This window comes from Oncorhynchus keta, unplaced genomic scaffold, assembly GCF_023373465.1.
Source record: "Oncorhynchus keta strain PuntledgeMale-10-30-2019 unplaced genomic scaffold, Oket_V2 Un_scaffold_5444_pilon_pilon, whole genome shotgun sequence".
In the NCBI taxonomy this organism is placed as follows: Eukaryota; Metazoa; Chordata; class Actinopteri; order Salmoniformes; family Salmonidae; genus Oncorhynchus; species Oncorhynchus keta.
Window position 1 is genome coordinate 387,989 of NW_026290960.1, and position 25,080 is coordinate 413,068.

At 43.4% G+C, this 25,080-nt stretch overlaps 1 protein-coding gene and 1 long non-coding RNA gene across 5 annotated transcripts in view; one reads left to right on the forward strand and one right to left on the reverse strand.

Moving 5' to 3' along the window:
- Window positions 1–426: 426 nt before the first annotated feature.
- LOC118375887 (protein FAM227B-like) overlaps window positions 427–25,080 on the reverse strand; it is a 75,038-nt gene continuing 50,384 nt past the window's right edge. For 2 of the 3 annotated variants that reach the window (XM_052516791.1, XM_052516793.1), the window contains 7 exons: window positions 15,643–15,764; window positions 15,432–15,515; window positions 11,314–11,471; window positions 1,239–1,316; window positions 1,035–1,109; window positions 854–923; window positions 427–713 (listed from right to left, as the gene is read on the reverse strand). In XM_052516791.1, coding sequence (XP_052372751.1) covers window positions 585–713; window positions 854–923; window positions 1,035–1,109; window positions 1,239–1,316; window positions 11,314–11,471; window positions 15,432–15,515; window positions 15,643–15,764 — 716 coding nt within the window. In that variant the 3' untranslated portion in view covers window positions 427–584. The remainder of the gene's footprint in view (window positions 714–853; window positions 924–1,034; window positions 1,110–1,238; window positions 1,317–11,313; window positions 11,472–15,431; window positions 15,516–15,642; window positions 15,765–25,080) is intronic. The other variant, XM_052516792.1, reaches the window with a different exon arrangement.
- LOC127929147 (uncharacterized) lies at window positions 3,707–6,685 on the forward strand. 2 transcript variants are annotated; one of them, XR_008133431.1, is made up of 3 exons: window positions 3,707–3,850; window positions 5,767–5,826; window positions 6,562–6,685. It is a non-coding gene; the product is annotated as an uncharacterized LOC127929147 (long non-coding RNA). The 2 variants fall into 2 exon arrangements; XR_008133432.1 differs by lacking the exon at window positions 3,707–3,850 and adding an exon at window positions 5,552–5,642.

The window sequence follows — 25,080 nt, forward strand, 5'->3', positions numbered from 1 at the left end:
ACACTAGCCCTGCTCTGGCCCGACACACACACACACACTGTTTCAAGTCAGCGTCTGAGAAAGGGAGAACAGACTGAAGGGAAATAATCACAGTGTGACTGGTGAATGGTGAAGTGTGAAGATTGGCATTTAAATCATCTGGGTGAATTTCAATGAAAACAAATGTAAAATATATTAATGTAGCACAACACACTGACATCATGTTCTGTAGATCTGAGTGGCATAAAGAGAAAGAGAGAGAGAGGGAGAGAGAGAGAGAGAGAGAGAGAGAGAGAGAGAGAGAGAGGAGAGAGAGAGAGAGAGAGAGAGAGAGAGAGAGAGAGAGAGAGAGAGAGAGAGAGAGAGAGAGAGAGAGAGAGAGAGAGAGGGGGGAAACAAAAAGAGAGAGAGAGAGAGAGAGAGAGAGAGAGAGAGAGAGAGAGAGGGGGAGAGAGGGAGAGGGGGAGAGAGAGAGAGAGAGAGAGAGAGAGAGAGAGAGAGAGAGAGAGAGAGGGGGAAACCAAAAACAAATAGAGGGAGAGAAACCAAGAAACAGAGAGACAGAGAGCTCAGCTGGCAGAGAGGGAGAGCTGAAAGTTGCAGTGTCATTGTCCAGCTGTCTTTCGGTTCTCTGGAGAAACAGAAGGTTGGTTTGTATTCTTCACCTCCTCTGACTCCTCTTTCCTCTCTTTCCCCTCTCCCTTCTGCAGACGCTGGCGGTATGGGGGATGGTTCTGAACACACACAGACAGACAAAAGGCTCTGTATCAGGTAGAGTCTGTACTGTTTGTGTTCTCCAAATCCTTGTAGTTTAATATATGTGACAAAAGTAGGTTAGAGTACAGATATGATATACAGTGGAGAGTTCAGCTACCCATTTATTCATGATTCCCTCGCTGGCGATCTTCACCTCCATGCGGTCACTGAAAATCTCTTTCTTCATCCTGGACACAAGAAAAGGAAACACAGGAAAGGTTCAAGCGGCAGTTCAGTTCTAAATCCATATTTGTCAGAGTGACTAAAACATCAGTGAGGACAATGTGTTAGTTTCCTACCTGTTGAGTTTCATGTTATGGATCAGTCGATCTCTGTGGATGTCAGCTATCTCCTGTTTGGTCTGCTGGCAGAACCTACAGGGATGGATAGGGAGTAGAGGAGAGCTGTCAGACATGTTATACTGTAATGGTCATGTAATATTATTGGGGAAGCTATCTATGCCTTGCTTATGTTGTATTTCTGTGTGTGTGTGTGTATTTTACGTGTTGTATTCCTGTTGCCTTTTGTGGCTCCTCTCCTCCACATCAGTCAGCACCTCTTGGTAGGTGGGTTTGGAAGGAGTTACACCACAGACAGTCAAGGAATACAACTACTGTCCCCTTCTTATGACAAACTACACTACATGACGAAGTATGACCTGCTCGTCAAACATCTCATTCCAAAATCATGTGCATTAATATGGTGCTGGTCCCCCCTTTGCTGCTATAACAGCCGCCGCTCTTTTGGGGAGGCTTTCCACTAGATGTTGGAACATTGCTGCGGGGACTTGCTTCCATTCAGCCATAAGAGCATTAGTGAAGTCGGGCACTGTTGGGCGATTAAGCCTGGCTCGCAGTCGGCGTTCCACTTCATCCCAAAGGTGTTCGATGGGGTTGAGGTCAGGGCTCTGTGCAGGCCAGTCAAGTTCTTCCGGAACCGAATTTGACAAACCATTTCTGTATGGCCCTTGCTTTGTGCACGGGGGCATTGTCGTGCTAAAACAGGAAAGGGTCTTCCTCAAACTGTTGCCACAAAGTTGGAAGCAAAGAATCTAGAATGTCATTGTATGCTGTAGCGTTAAGATTTTCCTTCACTGGATCGAAGGGGCATAGCCCAAACCCTAAAAAACAGCCCCAGACCACTATTCCTCCTTAACCAAACTTTACAGTTGGCACTATGCAATAGGCAGGTAGCGTTCTCCTGGCCAAACCCATTGCGCATGGTGATCTTAGGCTTGTGTGCGGCTGCTCGGCCATGGAAACCCAGGACAGACCATTTTTAGCACTAGATGGTCCCGTTTGGTTGACCGGGGCAGCTCTAGCAGAGCAGAAATTTGACAAACTGACTTGTTGGAAAGGTGACATCCTGCCGGTGCCATGCTGAAAGCCACTGATCTCTTCAGTAAGGCCGTTCTACTGCCAATGTTTGTCTATGGAGATTACATGGCTGTGTGCTTGATTTTATACTCCTGTCAGCAAAGGGTGTGGCTGAAACAGCTAAATGCACTAATTTGAAGGGGTGTCCACATAATCTTGTACATATAGTGTATCTCTATCTAACTTATATTACATTTCATTAAAACCTATCAGGTCCTACACATTCCCAAACTATGATTATCTCAGAGTTTTACAGTCAGAATATGGTGAGAAAAAGCCGATGAGATTAGTTAACTTTGAACTCTATACCCCCTGTACTCAGCCCTCCCGTCTTCTCCTGTGCCAGGTTCATTAAGTGGTTCATTAACTCCAGTAAAGTACAGTCTCACATAATCCATGCACGTTTTATTAGCATGTTTAAGAGTATGTTTTTACATGTTGTTCTCAGCATAAATACAGTGTTCCAGCTGTGTGCAAAACAACATGTGTTTGTGTCTGTGCTGTGTGTGTGTGCTGTGTGTGTGCACGTGCGTGTGCGCGTGTGTGTGTGCGTGCGCGCGCGTGTGTGTGTGCCTGTGTGTGTGTGTGTGTGTTTGTGTCTGTGCTGTGTGTGTGCGTGTGTGTGTGTGTGCGCGTGCAGGGGCGCCGCCAGGGATTTTGGGCCCCATGAAAGTATATCACATTGGGCCCCACCACCACAGGCAACACCAACCCTGCACATTTGCTGTAACCACACACCTCCAGAACCCAATCGACCCATTAAAAGCCTTAAATAACTCTACCTTTGCAGGCTTGCAACTCTCTTGTCATCCAATATTTACTGTCCGATATTTACTGCCAGTGAGCTGTGAAAATATAACCCTGTGCAGACATGCATGCAACATACCCTCTATAAGAAATGTGCTGAAGGCCAGTCTAAATGTAATTTTAATGGTAATATTCTTGAATGGAAAATTCTCTTAACATGAATGAATAACTTACAATAAATATAACTTCAATATACATTAACCTCTTCAATTAAAATAAAAGAACATTGTCATCTATAGAATGATATAACAAACAAAATAATCAAATCAGCAGCAGATGTCTGAACTAAGTTACATACCAACTGGAAAATAAGCAGCTGGAAAAGTGGAAATGGAAAACGGAAAACAAAATTAAATGGAAAATGAAAAGGCCTGATGTTGGTGCAACAGGAAAGGTCAAGGGGTCACCAAATCAATAGGTTTCTTCCACTTGGGGTCTTGATTGGGCACAACAAATTCTATGGTAATCCAGCCATTACTTTGAGATACATCTTGTTCTCTGTCTGTTCTCAGTCTTATTCTCAGCCTGTGAACATCATGTAGTGTAGTGATGTAGTGATCCAACATCCACAGTCATACCATTTAACAGTTATCACTGGGCCTTGCTCAGCCTTACTCACCAAGAGCCCAGCGCTGAGCCATCTAGCTAGCAAAGTCACTGATCAAGTCTAGCTAACTGACTTTCAATGGACAGCATGGCAAGACTGCAAAGCCTATCCTGGGACATAGTGGACCTCAAATAGTTGTTTAAATCAGTTGTAGCTTACTGAAAGCTCTCTCACCACCAGCAACAGTCACAGGCAGTGTGCAAAATATACGTAAAGCAATGCACACTTCTCCAAAAATGCTTTTTCAGCTGCATTTTACAAATTGCATTCAGGAGACAAAGAGGGGACAAGTTAGGGGGGAAGTGGCAGCATATACAGTGTTCAGGTGTCAGGAGACCAAGAGGGGACAAGTTAGGGGAAGTGGCAGCATATACAGTGTTCAGGTGTCAGGAGACAAAAGAGGGACAAGTTAGGGGGAAGTGTCAGCATATACAGTGTTCAGGTGTCAGGAGACAAAGAGGGGACAAGTTAGGGGGGGAAGTGTCAGCATATACAGTGTTCAGGTGTCAGGAGACAAAGGGGGGAGTGGGACAAGTTCAGGGGGGACAAAGTGTCAGCATATACAGTGTTCAGGTGTCAGGAGACAAAGAGGGGAAAGAGGGGACAAGGTGTTAGACAAAGAGGGGAAGTGTCAGCATATACAGTGTTCAGGTGTCAGGAGACAAAGAGGGGACAAGTTAGGGGGGGAAGTGTCAGCATATACAGTGTTCAGGTGTCAGGAGACAAAGAGGGGACAAGTTAGGGGGAAGTGTCAGCATATACAGTGTTCAGGTGTCAGGAGACAAAGAGGGGACAAGTTAGGGGGAAGTGGCAGCATATACAGTGTTCAGGTGTCAGGAGACAAAGAGGGGACAAGTTAGGGGGAAGTGTCAGCATATACAGTGTTCAGGTGTCAGGAGACAAAGAGGGGACAAGTTAGGGGGAAGTGTCAGCATATACAGTGTTCAGGTGTCAGGAGACAAAGAGGGGACAAGTTAGGGGAAGTGGCAGCATATACAGTGTTCAGGTGTCAGGAGACAAAGAGGGGACAAGTTAGGGGGAAGTGTCAGCATATACAGTGTTCAGGTGTCAGGAGACAAAGAGGGGACAAGTTAGGGGGAAGTGTCAGCATATACAGTGTTCAGGTGTCAGACAAAGAGGGGACAAAAGAGGGGACAAGTTAGACAAAGAGGGGAAGTGGCAGCATATACAGTGTTCAGGTGTCAGGAGACAAAGAGGGACAAGTTAGGGGGAAGGTCAGCACATACAGTGTTCAGGTGTCAGGAGACAAAGAGGGGACAAGTTAGGGGGAAGTGTCAGCATATACAGTGTTCAGGTGTCAGGAGACAAAGAGGGGACAAGTTAGGGGGAAGTGTCAGCATATACAGTGTTCAGGTGTCAGACAAAGAGGGGACAAAGGGGGAAGGGGACAGTGTTCAGGTGTCAGGGAGACAAAGGGGACAAGTGGTCAGCATATACAGTGTTCAGGTGTCAGGAGACAAAGGGGACAAGTTAGGGGGGAAGTGTCAGCATATACAGTGTTCAGGTGTCAGGAGACAAAGAGGGGACAGATAGTGTCAGACATACAGTGTTCAGGTGTCAGGAGACAAGTGTCAGCATATACAGTGTTCAGGTGTCAGGAGACAAAGAGGGGACAAGTTAGGGGGGGGGACAGTGTTCAGGTGTCAGAGACAAAGAGGGTGTCAGCATATACAGTGTTCAGGTGTCAGGAGACAAAGAGGGGACAAGTTAGGGGGAAGTGGCAGCATATACAGTGTTCAGGTGTCAGGAGACAAAGAGGGGACAAGTTAGGGGGAAGTGTCAGCATATACAGTGTTCAGGTGTCAGGAGACAAAGAGGGGACAAGTTAGGGGGAAGTGGCAGCATATACAGTGTTCAGGTGTCAGGAGACAAAGAGGGGACAAGTTAGGGGGAAGTGGCAGCATATACAGTGTTCAGGTGTCAGGAGACAAAGAGGGGACAAGTTAGGGGGAAGTGTCAGCATATACAGTGTTCAGGTGTCAGGAGACAAAGAGGGGACAAGTTAGGGGGAAGTGTCAGCATATACAGTGTTCAGGTGTCAGGAGACAAAGAGGGGACAAGTTAGGGGGGGAAGTGGCAGCATATACAGTGTTCAGGTGTCAGGAGACAAAGAGGGGACAATTAGGGGGAAGTGGCAGTGTCAGCATATACAGTGTTCAGGTGTCAGGAGACAAAGAGGGGACAAGTTAGGGGGGGGAGTGCAGCATATACAGTGTTCAGGTGTCAGGAGACAAAGAGGGGACAAGTTAGGGGGGAAGTGTCAGCATATACAGTGTTCAGGTGTCAGGAGACAAAGAGGGGACAAGTTAGGGGGGAGTGGCAGCATATACAGTGTTCAGGTGTCAGGAGACAAAGAGGGGACAAGTTAGGGGGAAGTGGCAGCATATACAGTGTTCAGGTGTCAGGAGACAAAGAGGGGACAAGTTAGGGGGAAGTGGCAGCATATACAGTGTTCAGGTGTCAGGAGACAAAGAGGGGACAAGTTAGGAGGGGAAGTGTCAGCATATACAGTGTTCAGGTGTCAGGAGACAAAGAGGGGACAAGTTAGGGGGAAGTGGCAGCATATACAGTGTTCAGGTGTCAGGAGACAAAGAGGGGACAAGTTAGGGGGGCATATAAGTGTGTCAGCATATAGCATATACAGTGTTCAGGTGTCAGGAGAGCAGTGAAGTGGCAGCATATATTCAGGTGTCAGGAGACAGGGAGGGGATATAAGTTCAGGTGTCAGGAGACAAAGAGGGGACAAGTTAGGGGGAAGTGTCAGCATATACAGTGTTCAGGTGTCAGGAGACAAAGAGGGGACAAGTTAGGGGAAGTGGCAGCATATACAGTGTTCAGGTGTCAGGAGACAAAGAGGGGACAAGTTAGGGGGAAGTGGCAGCATATACAGTGTTCAGGTGTCAGGAGACAAAGAGGGGACAAGTTAGGGGGAAGTGTCAGCATATACAGTGTTCAGGTGTCAGGAGACAAAGAGGGGACAAGTTAGGGGGAAGTGTCAGCATATACAGTGTTCAGGTGTCAGGAGACAAAGAGGGGACAAGTTAGGGGGGAAGTGTCAGCATATACAGTGTTCAGGTGTCAGGAGACAAAGAGGGGACAAGTTAGGGGGGGGAAGTGGCAGCATATACAGTGTTCAGGTGTCAGGAGACAAAGAGGGGACAAGTTAGGGGGAAGTGGCAGCATATACAGTGTTCAGGTGTCAGGAGACAAAGAGGGGACAAGTGTTCAGGTGTCAGGAGACAAAGAGGGGACAAGTGTTAGGGGAAGTGTCAGCATATACAGTGTTCAGGTGTCAGGAGACAAAGAGGGGACAAAGGGGGAGGGGACAGTGTTCAGGTGTCAGACAAAGGGGGAGTGGCACATACAGTGTTCAGGTGTCAGGAGACAAAGAGGGGACAAGTTAGGGGGGTGTCAGCATATACAGTGTTCAGGTGTCAGGAGACAAAGAGGGGACAAGTTAGGGGGAAGTGGCAGCATATACAGTGTTCAGGTGTCAGGAGACAAAGAGGGGGGGACAAGTTAGGGGGAAGTGGCAGCATATACAGTGTTCAGGTGTCAGGAGACAAAGAGGGGACAAGTTAGGGGGAAGTGGCAGCATATACAGTGTTCAGGTGTCAGGAGACAAAGAGGGGACAAGTTAGGGGGGGGACAGTGTCAGCATATACAGTGTTCAGGTGTCAGGAGACAAAGAGGGGACAAGTTAGGGGGAAGTGTCAGCATATACAGTGTTCAGGTGTCAGGAGACAAAGAGGGGACAAGTTAGGGGGAAGTGTCAGCATATACAGTGTTCAGGTGTCAGGAGACAAAGAGGGGACAAAAGCATATACAGTGGGACAGGAGACAAAGAGGGGGGAAGTGTCAGCATATACAGTGTTCAGGTGTCAGGAGACAAAGGGGACAAGTTAGGGGGGAAGGGGGAAGTGTCAGACATATACAGTGTTCAGGTGTCAGGAGACAAAGAGGGGACAAGTTAGGGGGAAGTGGCAGCATATACAGTGTTCAGGTGTCAGGAGACAAAGAGGGGACAAGTTAGGGGGAAGTGTCAGCATATACAGTGTTCAGGTGTCAGGAGACAAAGAGGGACAAGTTAGGGGGAAGTGTCAGCATATACAGTGTTCAGGTGTCAGGAGACAAAGAGCATATACAGTGGGGACAAGTTAGGGGGAAGTGGGGGGGGTGTCAGCAGTTAGGGGGAAGTGTCAGCATATACAGTGTTCAGGTGTCAGGAGACAAAGAGGGGACAAGTTAGGGGGAAGTGCAGCATATACAGTGTTCAGGTGTCAGGAGACAAAGAGGGGAAAGAGGGGGGACAAGTTAGGGGAAGGGCAGTGTCAGGAGACATATACAGTGTTCAGGTGTCAGGAGACAAAGAGGGGACAAGTTAGGGGAAGTGGCAGCATATACACAGTGTTCAGGTGTCAGGAGACAAAGAGGGGACAAGTTAGGGGGAAGTGTCAGCATATACAGTGTTCAGTGTCAGGAGACAAAGAGGGGACAAGTTAGGCAGCATATACAGGTTCAGGTGTCAGGAGACAAAGAGGGGACAAGTTAGGGGGGGGCATATACAGTGTTCAGACATATACAGTGTTCAGGTGTCAGGAGACAAAGAGGGGACAAGTTAGGGGGAAGTGTCAGCATATACAGTGTTCAGGTGTCAGGAGACAAAGAGGGGACAAGTTAGGGGGAAGTGTCAGCATATACAGTGTTCAGGTGTCAGGAGACAAAGAGGGGACAAGTTAGGGGGAAGTGTCAGCATATACAGTGTTCAGGTGTCAGGAGACAAAGAGGGGACAAGTTAGGGGGAAGTGGCAGCATATACAGTGTTCAGGTGTCAGGAGACAAAGAGGGGACAAGTTAGGGGGAAGTGGCAGCATATACAGTGTTCAGGTGTCAGGAGACAAAGAGGGGACAAGTTAGGGGGAAGTGGCAGCATATACAGTGTTCAGGGTGTCAGGGGAGACAAAGGTGTCAGGAGACAAAGAGGGGACAAGTTAGGGGGAAGTGGCAGCATATACAGTGTTCAGGTGTCAGGAGACAAAGAGGGGACAAGTTAGGGGGAAGTGTCAGCATATACAGTGTTCAGGTGTCAGGAGACAAAGAGGGGACAAGTTAGGGGGAAGTGTCAGCATATACAGTGTTCAGGTGTCAGGAGACAAAGAGGGGACAAGTTAGGTGGGGAAGTGACAGCATATACAGTGCAGGTGTCAGGAGACAAAGAGGGGACAAGTTAGGTGGGGGAAGTGTCAGCATATACAGTGTTCAGGTGTCAGGAGACAAAGAGGGGACAAGTTAGGAGGGGAAGTGTCAGCATATACAGTGTTCAGGTGTCAGGAGACAAAGAGGGGACAAAGGGGGGGGACAAGTTCAGGTTCAGGAGACAAAGAGGGGACAAGTTAGGGGGAAGTGGCAGCATATACAGTGTCAGGTGTCAGGAGACAAATAGGGGACAGTGTTCAGTGTCAGGTGTCAGACAAAGAGGGGACAAGTTAGGAGACAAAGGGGGAAGTGTGTCAGCATATACAGTGTTCAGGTGTCAGGAGACAAAGAGGGGACAAGTTGGGGGGGGGGAAGTGGCAGCAGTGGCAGCAGGTGTATACAGTGTTCAGGTGTCAGGAGACAAAGAGGGGACAAGTTAGGGGGAAGTGTCAGCATATACAGTGTTCAGGTGTCAGGAGACAAAGAGGGGACAAGTTAGGGGGAAGTGGCAGCATATACAGTGTTCAGGTGTCAGGAGACAAAGAGGGGACAAGTTAGGGGGAAGTGGCAGCATATACAGTGTTCAGGTGTCAGGAGACAAAGAGGGGACAAGTTAGGGGGAAGTGGTCAGCATATACAGTGTTCAGGTGTCAGGAGACAAAGAGGGGACAAGTTAGGGGGAAGTGTCAGCATATACAGTGTTCAGGTGTCAGGAGACAAAGAGGGGACAAGTTAGGGGGACAAGTGTCAGCATATACAGTGTTCAGGTGTCAGGAGACAAAGAGGGGACAAGTTAGGGGGAAGTGTCAGCATATACAGTGTTCAGGTGTCAGGAGACAAAGAGGGGACAAGTTAGGGGGAAGTCAGCATATACAGTGGGACAGAGACAAAGGGGGGGGAACAGTGTTAGGTGTCAGGGACAAAGTGGTCAGCATATACAGTGTTCAGGTGTCAGGAGACAAAGAGGGGACAAAGAGGGGACAAGTTAGGGGGGGCAGTACAGTGTTCAGGTGTCAGGATACAGTGTTCAGGTGTCAGGTGGAGACAAAGGGGACAAGTTAGGGGGAAGTGGCAGCATATACAGTGTTCAGGTGTCAGGAGACAAAAGAGGGGACAAGTTAGGGGGGTGCAGCATATACAGTGTTCAGGTGTCAGGAGACAAAGAGGGGACAAGTTAGGGGGAAGTGGCAGCATATACAGTGTTCAGGTGTCAGGAGACAAAGAGGGGACAAGTTAGGGGGAAGTGTCAGCATATACAGTGTTCAGGTGTCAGGAGACAAAGAGGGGACAAGTTAGACAAAGGGGGAAGTGGCAGCATATACAGTGTTCAGGTGTCAGGAGACAAAGAGGGGACAAGTTAGGGGGAAGTGTCAGCATATACAGTGTTCAGGTGTCAGGAGACAAGAGGGGACAAGTTATACAGTGGGGACAAAGAGGGGGGAAGTGTCAGCATATACAGTGTTCAGGTGTCAGGAGACAAAGAGGGGACAAGTTAGGGGGGAGTGGCAGCATATACAGTGTTCAGGTGTCAGGAGACCAAGAGGGAACAAGTTAGGGGGGGAAGTGTCAGCATATACAGTGTTCAGGTGTCTTACTTCATGTTGAAACTCAGGTGTCAGATCTCTGGAATACATTGTGATCAGTGGTTGGCAGACAGAAGGGACTTGATCCTCACTAATCTGACCAACTTTAGGAACATTAGAAAATGATTCTACAATTTTTGCAGTGGTGTGAAACCTAGTGTCCAAGTCACTTATGATGTTGTCTATAGCAGTAAAAAACACTGTTCTGGTTCAGGGGTATGGGGATGGGAGACAGGGCTGGTTCAGGGGTATGGGGATGGGGAGACAGGGCTGTTGGGCCTGGCACCAGGCAGGGGCAGGGACAGGGACAACTGATTTAGTATGAATAGCTTGCTAAAAGTTTGCTGCATTGATTAAATGAAGGGCTAAAAGAGTGAAATGTAAACACTCAGAATTTTCTGTGAAGATATTAAGTAACTAATGTTAGGGGAGCAAAAGTAGCCTATTTCACTATGGACTAAGCTAACAGGTAAATTTCACGGACTACACCCACCTTCCTTTGTGAAAAATCGCCCTTTCTTTTCTCTCTTCTGTCTTTCTTTTCATTTTTGGAAACCAAAATTTATTTAGGAAGCTGAGACATGATGCTCCACTGCTAGCAAGTACCATTTGCACCTGGTTTGGGGGCAGGACCTAACCATTTCATGTAAATAGAGGGTTAGGCAATACAGAGGCTCTGTAAATAAAATATTATATTAATGATGATAGGTTAATAATTTCATATTACATTTTTCTAACCTAATGTTCTAATAATTTTTTAGGGCCCCTGTCAGTCACAGGCCCTTAGAATCGTCCTAACTTTCCCGGCGCCCCTGTGTGTGTTTGTGTGTGTGTGTGTGTGTGTGTGTGTGTGTGTGTGTGTGTGTGTGTGTGTGTGTGTGTGTGTGTGTGTGTGTGTGTGTGTGTGTGTGTGTGTGTGTGTGTGTGTGTGTGTGTGTGTGTGTGTGTGTGTGTGTGTGTGTGTGTGTGTGTGTGTGTGTAAGGATATGTGAGGTTGGTGATCTCAGTGCGTCTGATCCTGCGTGTGTCAGATCCAGCGGGTGTAGGGATGTCTTGGAGGTGCAGGTAACGAGACACCAGAGGACTCTGACCACAGGGCTTGAAACAGACATGTTGGAACTCTGGACCTGCTCCGATGTAGTGGGACTGGAACACACGACACATTACAACTAATACTAAACACACAACATATTACAACTAATACTAAACACACGACACATTACAACTAATACTAAACACACAACACATTACAACTAATACTAAACACACAACACATTACAACTAATACTAAACACACAACACATTACAACTAATACTAAACACACAACACATTACAACTAATACTAAACACACGACACATTACAACTAATACTAAACACACAACACATTACAACTAATACTAAACACACGACACATTACAACTAATACTAAACACACAACACATTACAACTAATACTAAACACACAACACATTACAACTAATACTAAACACACAACACATTACAACTAATACTAAACACACAACACAACTAATACTAAACACATGACACATTACAACTAATACTAAACACACAACACATTACAACTAATACTAAACACACAACACATTACAACTAATACTAAACACACAACACATTACAACTAATACTAAACACACAACACATTACAACTAATACTAAACACACAACACATTACAACTAATACTAAACACACAACACATTACAACTAATACTAAACACACAACACATTACAACTAATACTAAACACACAACATATTACAACTAATACTAAACACACGACACATTACAACTAATACTAAACACACAACACAACTAATACTAAACACATGACACATTACAACTAATACTAAACACACAACACATTACAACTAATACTAAACACACAACATATTACAACTAATACTAAACACACAACACATTACAACTAATACTAAACACACAACACAACTAATACTAAACACATGACACATTACAACTAATACTAAACACACAACACATTACAACTAATACTAAACACACGACACATTACAACTAATACTAAACACACAACACATTACAACTAATACTAAACACACAACATTACAACTAATACTAAACACACAACACATTACAACTAATACTAAACACACAACACAACTAATACTAAACACATGACACATTACAACTAATACTAAACACACAACACATTACAACTAATACTAAACACACAACACATTACAACTAATACTAAACACACAACACATTACAACTAATACTAAACACACAACACATTACAACTAATACTAAACACACAACACATTACAACTAATACTAAACACACAACACATTACAACTAATACTAAAACACAACACATTACAACTAATACTACAACTAACAACTAAACTAAACACGACACATTACAACTAATACTAAACACACAACACAACTAATACTAAACACATGACACATTACAACTAATACTAAACACACAACACATTACAACTAATACTAAACACACAACACATTACAACTAATACTAAACACACAACATATTACAACTAATAGTAAACACACAACACATTACAACTAATACTAAACACACAACACATTACAACTAATACTAAACACACGACACATTACAACTAATACTAAACACACAACATATTACAACTAATACTAAACACACAACACATTACAACTAATACTAAACACACAACACAACTAATACTAAACACACGACACATTACAACTAATACTAAACACACAACACATTACAACTAATACTAAACACACGACACATTACAACTAATACTAAACACACAACACATTACAACTAATACTAAACACACAACACATTACAACTAATACTAAACACACAACACATTACAACTAATACTAAACACACAACACATTACAACTAATACTAAACACACAACACATTACAACTAATACTAAACACACAACACATTACAACTAATACTAAACACACAACACATTACAACTAATACTAAACACACAACACATTACAACTAATACTAAACACACAACATATTACAACTAATACTAAACACACGACACATTACAACTAATACTAAACACACAACACAACTAATACTAAACACATGACACATTACAACTAATACTAAACACACGACACATTACAACTAATACTAAACACACAACATATTACAACTAATACTAAACACACAACACATTACAACTAATACTAAACACACAACACAACTAATACTAAACACATGACACATTACAACTAATACTAAACACACAACACATTACAACTAATACTAAACACACAACACATTACAACTAATACTAAACACACAACACATTACAACTAATACTAAACACACAACACATTACAACTAATACTAAACACACAACACATTACAACTAATACTAAACACACAACACATTACAACTAATACTAAACACACAACACATTACAACTAATACTAAACACACAACACATTACAACTAATACTAAACACACAACACATTACAACTAATACTAAACACACAACACATTACAACTAATACTAAACACACGACACATTACAACTAATACTAAACACACGACACATTACAACTAATACTAAAACACAACACATTACAACTAATACTAAACACACAACACATTACAACTAATACTAAACACACAACACATTACAACTAATACTAAACACACAACACATTACAACTAATACTAAACACACAACACATTACAACTAATACTAAACACACAACACATTACAACTAATACTAAACACACAACACATTACAACTAATACTAAACACACAACACATTACAACTAATACTAAACACACAACACATTACAACTAATACTAAACACACAACACATTACAACTAATACTAAACACACAACACATTACAACTAATACTAAACACACAACACATTACAACTAATACTAAACACACAACACATTACAACTAATACTAAACACACAACACATTACAACTAATACTAAACACACAACACATTACAACTAATACTAAACACACAACACATTACAACTAATACTAAACACACAACATATTACAACTAATACTAAACACACGACACATTACAACTAATACTAAACACACAACACATTACAACTAATACTAAACACACAACACATTACAACTAATACTAAACACACAACACATTACAACTAATACTAAACACACGACACATTACAACTAATACTAAACACACAACACATTACAACTAATACTAAACACACGACACATTACAACTAATACTAAACACACAACACATTACAACTAATACTAAACACACGACACATTACAACTAATACTAAACACACAACACATTACAACTAATACTAAACACACAACACATTACAACTAATACTAAACACACAACACATTACAACTAATACTAAACACACAACACATTACAACTAATACTAAACACACAACACATTACAACTAATACTAATACTAAACACACGACACATTACAACTAATACTAAACACACAACACATTACAACTAATACTAAACACACGACACATTACAACTAATACTAAACACACAACACATTAAAACTAATACTAAACACACAACACACTACAACTAATACTAAACACACAACACATTACAACTAATACTAAACACACAACATATTACAACTAATACTAAACACACAACACATTACAACTAATACTAAACACACGACACATTACAACTAATACTAAACACACAACACATTACAACTAATACTAAACACACGACACATTACAACTAATACTAAACACACAACACATTACAACTAATACGAAACACACAACACATTACAACTAATACTAAACACACAACACATTACAACTAATACTAAACACACAACACTTTACAACTAATACTAAACACACAACACATTACAACTAATACTAAACACACAACACATTACAACTAATACTAAACACACAACACATTACAACTAATACTAAACACACAACACATTACAACTAATACTAAACACACAACACATTACAACTAATACTAAACACACAACACATTACAAGTACACATGATAACTACACACACACTTTGACACCTTTACCATTTTTACACTATGGTGCCGACCCAAACAGTACTGTTCTGGCTCAGATATTTTCTTTCCAGCGTTCCAGCAGGGTTCTGTCAACTACAGAGGATGCATAACCAGGCCAGCCTGGTGCAGATTAGCTTGACTTGGCTCGACCCAGCTCAGTAGAATTGGGTCATTGTGTTAGTTCTCTGAATCAACGTAACGTACCATATTGCTGTCTTACCTCTCTCTTGCGGTCCATCTTGGAGTCAGCATTGACAATGCTTCCTCTCTTCTGCTTCTCTGTGCTGCTGAGACTTAGTCTCCTGGCGCTGGACACCAGCTCCTCAAACTCCATCTGCAGGTCTGACACACACACACACACACACACACACACACACACACACACACACACACACACACACACACACACACACACACACACACACACACACACACACACACACACACACACACACACACACACACACACACGGAGTGATTATTGTAATAGTGTGGGTATTGTTACCACCAGAGTCACTGCAAAGTGGAAAACTTACCATAAACCTCATTATCATGGGAATTCAATGAAACTTTTCTTGTGCATTTTGAAGAGGAAACTATTTATATATTGCTCTGTTTTTTCAATTAGACCATGGCATTGTTAAATATTTGTTTCTGATTGAAGGCCATTCTAGAGCGTGCATTATTTCCCTATAACGCACGGTATATCAGCACGGTAGAATTCAATGGCTATAGTTCATTCTTATGTTCCATGCTGCTTTTGGTAGCAAAATCGAATTGAAAACATTATTGACATTGTTGAATTAGATTTTCATAATAGCAAGCTAGGACTGATGGTCTGGTTAGCTAAACTAGCAAGTCTGTTGGGTTACCAAGGCAACTACTGTGGCTATCTAGTAAACTTCTACTTCAGTGGATATTGAACACATTTCTACTGGCAAATGAAAACATTTTGAGCGGCAAATGTGTTAAATTATAGCCATGGTACAGTATATAAGAGATAATCAACTCAGGGCTCTATGCGTTAGTGGAACACACCTTCCAAGTCATTTATTATTTTCCATAGAACACACAGCCTCTCGTTGATTATCCCTTACATAATCCGCTCCTTATAACGGACATCGTTGAAGAACATTTTCAGATTAAATCACAGTGCAAGAATATAATGAGGTTTATGGTATTTTTTGCACTTCGCACAAAAATGTTGCCCTAAATCTATGGATCAGGTTGGCACTGGACTAACCTCACCTGCAGGCTATTGTGCACAGCACATAAAAGTCTGGGATATCAACCACTCAAAATTGGCCTTTGTGGGAGTGACCATAGAATTCTATGGGAGTGACCTACTGAGGAAAATATTTGTCATCATTTAACTTCTTGCGGATCAGTGGGACATGAAATCACAAGTGCAATACATCAAAATAAAGCTTAACTTGTTAATCCAGCCGCGTGTCAGATTTCAAAAAGGCTTTACGGCGAAAGCAAACCATGCAATTATCTTAGGACAGCACCCATCACACAAATGCATAACAAATCATTTTCAACCAGGGAGTTGAAAGTCATAAATAGCGATATAATATATGCCTTACTTTTGAAGATCTTCTTCTGTTGGCACTCCAAAAGGTCCCAGTTACATTACAAATGGTCCTTTTGTTCGATAAACTCCTTCTTTATATCCATAAAAACTCAGTTTAGCTGGCGCGCTTCAGTCAATAATCCACTCGTTTTCCCTCCTTCAAAATGCATACAAAGTGAATCCCAAACGTTACTGATAAACGTATCCAAACAAGTCAATCAACATTTGTAATCAAACATTAGGTACCCTAATACGCAAATAAACGATAACATTTAAGACGGAGAATCATTATTGTCTTTACCGGAGAAAAATACCAAAGAACGCATTCTCATTCACCCTCTTGGAAACACTACAGCCAAAATGGGAGCCACCTAGAAAAACTACAATTTCTGGCTAATTTTTCCAAAAACCAGCCTGAAACTCTTTCTAAAGACTGTTGACATCTAGTAATCGGGCACGATTTTGCCCTATTATACAAGTGCCAACCATTGAAATCAGTGGTAGGATGAACATTTTTTGGGGGGGGATGGTTTGTCCTCTGGGTTTTGCCTGCCATTTAAGTTCTGTTATACTCAAAGACATTATTTTAACAGTTGTAGAAAATGTATAGTGTTTTCTAGCCAGAACCAATTATATGCATATCCTAGCTTCTGGGCCTGAGTAGCAGGCAGTTTACTTTGGGGAAGCTTTTCATCCGGACGTCAAAATACCGCCCCCTTCCTCAAAGAAGTTAATTTAAGCAAATCACACGACTGCGAAGAGTGGCTCTGTGCTTGTGGTGTGCTAGCGTACAGGATAGGGATAGGGGGAAGGCGTCGTAGAAGATGATTGGTTGGTAGATTATGCTGATTAAGCCAATGTCTATGCGGCGGGAGTTTCTCCTGGCTCTTTGTATTGGCTAACAAAGGCCGAGTTTGATGCGTTGGTAAACCAGACTTTGGGTGAAAGTGTCTGGGAACGAGATTAGTACTGGACAGATGATGTATGGCTGCACAGTGTGACAGACCCTGTTCAAATCCTCATGTCGCCACTTCTAACCCCAACACTCACTACACTAGGGTCAAACAAACACACACGGTGTCCTTTATAGAGGAAACATTATACCATACACACACATACCCACACACACCTGCTCTAACAGGTGGGCAGGCAGGAACTCAGATGTTAGGGTTTCCAGAGCTTGTTCAGTTAAATTGTGATCAGAGATTTGTACCCCCAAACCCCTACAAACACTGCCTGCCTGGCAGCTCTCTCTCTCTCCCTCACCTTCTGTCTCTCTTTCTGTCCGTCTCTCTCTTTCTGATTGATCTCTCGATGTCTGTCTCCCCCTCTATAGTGTGTTTGTCAAAGCAAGGCAATGCAGTGCTCTTCCATAGAGCAGACCTGATCCCCAGCAGCTGTTGCTGTGTTAAGGTGGATCAGAGTTTTCCCCAGACACAGGCTGCTTCCTAAATACTATTCCACGTGTGGTGCACTATACAAGGAGTAGTGTTCAATTTGAGACACAAGCACAGAGAGAGACCCATTACAACACTACACAACTCCCTAACAAGACACATAGTATATAATAGGTTATAAGCCACTTGGCAGATGCTGTATCTAAAGCAAATTACAGTACAGTGAGTTCACACGTTTAGTCAAGAGAGAGAAGAGATATAGACATTAACAGTTAACGCTGTGTTCTGTATTTTCAGAAAGTGGACTGTCTTTACTTTGTGACAGAAGTATACTTTTCAGACCATCTTTGGAAAAGAAGCCATCATAAGGCAAACACACCAAAGGGGAGGAATTGTCACGTCCTGATCTGTTTCACCTGCCTTGTGATTGTCTCCACCCCCTCCAGGCGTCACTTATTTTCCCTGGTGTATATATTCCTGTGTTTCCTGTCTCTCGGTGCCAGTTCGTTTGGGATGTTTTTCAAGTCAACCAGCGTGTTTTCCCGTACTCCTGCATCTATTCTCTTTTTGCTCATCCTCCCAGTTTTGACCCTTACCTTGCCTGTCCTGTCTCTGAGCCCACCTGCCTGACCACTCTGCCTGCCCCTGAGCCCGCCTGCCTGACCACTCTGCCTGCCCCTGAGCCCGCCTGCCTGACCACTCTGCCTGCCCGCCGACCTGTACCTCTGGATTACCGACCTCTGCCTGCCTTGACCTGTCTTCTGCTTGCCCTTGTTGGAACATTAAACATTGTTACTTCGACAGTCTGCATCTGGGTCTTACTTTGATACTTGATAAGAACATGACCCGTGGACCCGTAATGTTTCATTATGAAGTTACTAAAACCCACTGATATATCAAGCAAAGCATGGACCACACATCTCTTCTAGCCAGGGAGAGTCAGTGAAACAACCAGCTCAGTGTTCATGTAAACAGACAGACAGACAGACAGACAGACAGACAGACAGACAGACAGACAGACAGACAGACGCTGAAAAGATCATCAGCAACATCAAAGTCATGTTGTAACATAGCCTGGTCTGACGTGGGGTGAAGTCATGGTGTAACATAGCCTGATCTAGCCTGGTCTAACCTGGGGTGAAGTCATGGTGTAACATAGCCTGGTCTAGCCTGGTCTAACCTGGAGTGATGTCATGTTGTAACATAGCCTGGTCTAACCTGGAGTGAAGTCATGTTGTAACATAGCCTGGTCTAGCCTGGTCTAACCTGGAGTGAAGTCATGTTGTAACATAGCCTGGTCTAACCTGGGGTGAAGTCATGGTGTAACATAGCCTGGTCTAGCCTGGTCTAACCTGGGGTGAAGTCATGGTGTAACATAGCCTGGTCTAGCCTGGTCTAACCTGGGGTGAAGTCATGTTGTAACATAGCCTGGTCTAGCCTGGTCTAACCTGGGGTGAAGTCATGGTGTAACATAGCCTGGTCTAGCCTGGTCTAACCTGGAGTGATGTCATGTTGTAACATAGCCTGGTCTAACCTGGAGTGAAGTCATGTTGTAACATAGCCTGGTCTAACCTGGGGTGAAGTCATGGTGTAACATAGCCTGGTCTAGCCTGGTCTAACCTGGGATGAAGTCATGGTGTAACATAGCCTGGTCTAACCTGGGAGGAAGTCATGGTGTAACATAGCCTGGTCTAACCTGGGGTGTAGTCCTGTTGTAACATTGCCTGGTCTAACCTGGGATGAAGTCATGGTGTAACATAGCCTGGTCTAACCTGGTCTAACCTGGGGTGAAGTCCTGTTGTAACATAGCCTGGTCTAACCTGGGGTGAAGTCATGGTGTAACATAGCCTGGTCTAACCTGGGGTGATATCCAGAGTGACTGTAAAGAGGGGGAGTTGACAGGTCTGAGAAGTGACCAATAGGAACTCCAGGCAGCGCTCTCTCTCTCTCTCTCTCTCTCTCTCTCTCTCTCTCTCTCTCTCTCTCTCTCTCTCAATTCAATTCAAGAGCTTTATTGGCATGGGAAACATGTGTTAACATTGCCAAAGCAAGTGAGGTAGATAATATATAAAGTGAATTAAACAATACAAATTTACAGTAAACATTACACATACAGAAGTTTCAAAACAATAAAGACATTAAAAATGTCATATTATATATATACAGTGTTTTAACAATGTACAAATGGTAAAGGACACAAGATAAAATAAATAAGCATAAATATGGGTTGTATTTACAATGGTGTGTGTTCTTCACTGGTTGCCCTTTTCTCGTGGCAACAGGTCACAAATCTTGCTGCTGTGATGGCACACTTTAAAACCTCACTTTTCCTGCTAATTGATTCAGCTCATTGTTAAATCTGCAATGGCCAATAGAGCCTGAGAGGGCTGAGGTGCTTGGGATGGGACGCGTTACCAGAAACATGCTAACAGAGCTCTGGAGGGCCAAACCTCAACTCTTAAACTCAACTCCAGATACAGCCTGTTGTCAGGGATAGCCTTCTTACTCAGAGCTGAAGACTACTGTACGTGGTTCAGAAGAGCACTTACATCCCAAATGGCACCCTATTCTGTATGTATTTCACTATTTTTGACCAGGGCTCATAGGCCCCATAGGGCTCTGGTCAAAAGTAGTGCACTTTGTAGGGAATTGGGTACAATTTGGGAGAAACAGCCATAGTGAGTTTGACCAGAAGTATTTCCTTAGCATGATTTCCTGAAGACATGAAGTTACATTTACAGGACAGGTTATGTATTTTATTCTCAGATTCCTAAGCACAGAACACATGATGATGAAATCCTCTTTTTTGTACTTTGTGAAACTATCTAGACCTGCAGTATCAGTGTGAGTGTTGTTACGAGCGTTCAGTCTCTCTAGCTGTATCTTTCCTTATAATGTAGGAGCAGGATTTATGGACTGTGGCTGATGGGGTGTCTGCAGGGGAGAGTTATGGTTTGGGGACAAATCACTGGTGACAGCTTCCAGGTAACACTTGACTTTTACTGGTTGCTGTCTAATCATAGACCCCAAGGTCCAGCAGCTTGTGCTCCAAATGGCACCCTATTCCCTATATAGTGCACTGCCCTATATTGGCCCTGGTGAAGAGTAGTGCACTATAGAGAATAGGGTGCTATTTGGGACATAGCCATACACATGAAACACAGACAGGACCTCAGTCCAACAACAGGTTGGTTAACCAGCAGGTTAGTTACAGTGGAGGCAGGTGAGGGCGGCTCCTAGTATTGATTGGACCAGAACCAATGGAGCGGCAGCAAACATATGGGACCAGATATTGATGTTGTTGGTACCGTTCCATTCGTTCCGGTCCAGCCACTACTATGAACCCTTTCTCCTATTTAAAGTGCCGCCAGCCACCAGTGGTTAGTTGTAATGCCTCTATAGTCTCTTGTGTGAGATTGGGTTCTGGGTGCAGAGATTAGAATGCCTCATTGGCAGGATCAGAATAGGATTTCCATGTTGGTTCTGTCCATTGGTGTTTCCAGTGAACCACTTCTCCTGCTGACACAGTGCTACATCCACTATTAGGCTACCCTGACATCTTCCTCCACACACACACACACACACACACACACACACACACACAGCGCACCATTCTTTAAAAGCATTCCTGGGTGGAGGCGTATCTGTGTTTGTGTGTATGTGTGTGTGTTCCTGCTTCGTTCTGTCTTGTAGTGAAATGAGCAGGTTTACTCTGTGTGTGGATGGATGATATTTAAGGTCAGTTATTCTTAGCCCAGGTTTAGACTGTTTGGGTTTAGCTCTTGCTTTCTAAATTCCACCGTAATTGGGGAGCTCTAGGGATGGAGCCGACAACATTAGCCCTGCACTATAAATAACACACACACACACACACACACACACACACAGCATGTGTAACTACCAGACAAGCAGACATGTCTCCAACAACACTGGATCAGCTATCAGAGATCAAACACCATCTTACAGTGAAGAACACGAAGAAGATGTGTTGTTCCAGAATCAAAATGGCTTTTACATATCCTGTCACTGAAGGAAGATGATGATGATGATTGAAGATGTAACATGACTCACCATGAAACAACAGTATCCTGTGAAGAGGAATAGAACAGTCTGATCTGGAACAGCAGTCAAGGAGAGGACACAGAAAACACACACTCAGACTGTCCCACTGTAAACCAGCTCTTTAAAGCGTCACTTCCTGGGTCCTAACACATACTGTCACAGCAGCAGTAACATGAGACAGAGAGTCACAGCCTAGGTTGTCACTTACAGCTCAGGTCAGGGTTGAGGTGCCAGCTCAGGTCAGGGTGGAGGTGTCAGAGGAACCCTACAGTCTCAGATAGCTCCAGCTCAGACAGTCTCAGGGTAAGGCTTAGTGAGGTGTGAAAGAGATCAAAAATATAGATAAGAAAGGGGTAGGTGAGTGAGAGAGAGAGAGAGAGAGAGAGAGCTATGTGCTCACTGCCCACAAAATGAGGTGGAAACTGAGCTGCACTTCCTAACCTCCTGCCCAATGTATGACCATATTAGAGAGACATATTTCCCTCAGATTACACAGATCCACAAAGAATTCGAAAACAAATCCAATTTTGATATTAAATTTTGGGTGAAATACCACAGACTGACCTCTGGGTTGGACGCAGCACATATATATGTACAGTGGGGCAAAAAAGTATTTAGTCAGCCACCAATTATGCAAGTTCTCCCACTTAAAAAGATGAGAGAGGCCTGTAATTTTCATCATAGGTACGTACACTTCAACTATGACAGACAAAATGAGGAAAACAAAGCCAGAAAATCACATTGTAGGATTTTTAATGAATTTATTTGCAAATGATGGTGGAAAATAAGTATTTGGTCACCTACAAACAAGCAAGATTTCTGGCTCTCACAGACTTCTTCTTTAAGTGGCTCCTCTGTTCTCCACTCGTTACGTGCATTAATGGCACCTGTTTGAACTTGTTATCAGTATAAAATACACCTGTCCGCAACCTCAAACAGTCACACTCCAAACTCCACTATGGCCAAGACCAAAGAGCTGTCAAAGGACACCAGAAATAAAATTGTACACCTGCACCAGGCTGGGAAGACTGAATCTGCAATAGGTAAGCAGCTTGGTTTGAAGAAATCAACAAGAAGACATACAAGACCACTGATAATCTCCTTCGATCTGGGGTTCCACGCAAGATCTCACCCCGTGGGGTCAAAATGATCACAAGAACGGTGAGCAAAAATCCCAGAACCACACGGGGGGACCTAGTGAATGACCTGCAGAGAGCTGGGACCAAAGTAACAAAGCCTACCATCAGTAACACACTACGCCGCCAGGGACTCAAATCCTGCAGTGCCAGACGTGTCCCCCTGCTTAAGCCAGTACATGTCCAGGCCCATCTGAAGTTTGCTAGAGAGCATTTGGATGATCCAGAAGAAGATTGGGAGAATGTCATATGGTCAGATGAAACCAAAATATAACTTTTTGTTAAAACTCAACTCGTCGTGTTTGGAGGACAAAGAATGCTGAGTTGCATCCAAAGAACACCATACCTACTGTGAAGCATGGGGGTGGAAACATCATGCTTTGGGGCTGTTTTTCTGCAAAGGGACCAGGACGACTGATCCGTGTAAAGAAAAGAATGAATGGGGCCATGTATCGTGAGATTTTGAGTGAAAACCTCCTTCCATCAGCAAGGGCATTGAAGATGAAACGTGGCTGGGTCTTTCAGCATGACAATGATCCCAAACACACCGCACAGGCAACGAAGGAGTGGCTTCGTAAGAAGCATTTCAAGGTCCCGGAGTGGCCTAGCCAGTCTCCAGATCTCAACCCCATAGAAAATCTTTGGAGGGAGTTGAAAGTCAGTGTTGCCCAGCAACAGCCCCAAAACATCACTGCTCTAGAGGAGATCTGCATGGAGGAATAGGCCAAAATACCAGCAACAGTGTGTGAAAACCTTGTGAAGAATTACAGACAACGTTTGACCTCTGTCATTGCCAACAAAGAGTATATAACAAAGTATTGAGATAAACTTTTGTTATTGACCAAATACTTATTTTCCACCATCATTTGCAAATACATTCATTAGAAATCCTACAATGTGATTTTCTGGATTTTTTTTCTCATTTTGTCTGTCATAGTTGAAGTGTACCTATGATGAAAATTACAGGCCTCTCGCATCTTTTTAAGTGGGAGAACTTGCACAATTGGTGGCTGACTAAATACTTTTTTGCCCTACTGTATGTCAATATACGGTCCCACAGTTGAGAGTGCATGTCAGAGCAAAAACCAAGCCATGAGGTTGAAGGAATTTTCCGTAGAGCTCCGAGACAGGATTGTGTCGAGGCAAAGATCTGGGCACGGGTACCAAAAAATTTCTACAACATTGAAGTCCCCCCCAAGAACACAGTGACCTCCATCATTCTTAAATGGAAGAAGTTTGGAACCACCAGGACTCTTCCTACAGCTGGCCGCCCAAACTGAGCAATTAGGGGAGAAGGGCCTCGGTCAGGGAGATAGTCACCCTGACAGAGCTCCAGAGTTCCTCTGTGGAGATGGGAGAACCTTCCAGAATGACAAATGACTTTCCAGGAGCAGACCAGGAGAAAATCAGCTATTTCTTCATGTTTATAGCTCCCTCTCAGGATGACTGGCCGACTGACAGACAAAAATAGAGAGATAGAGAGAGAG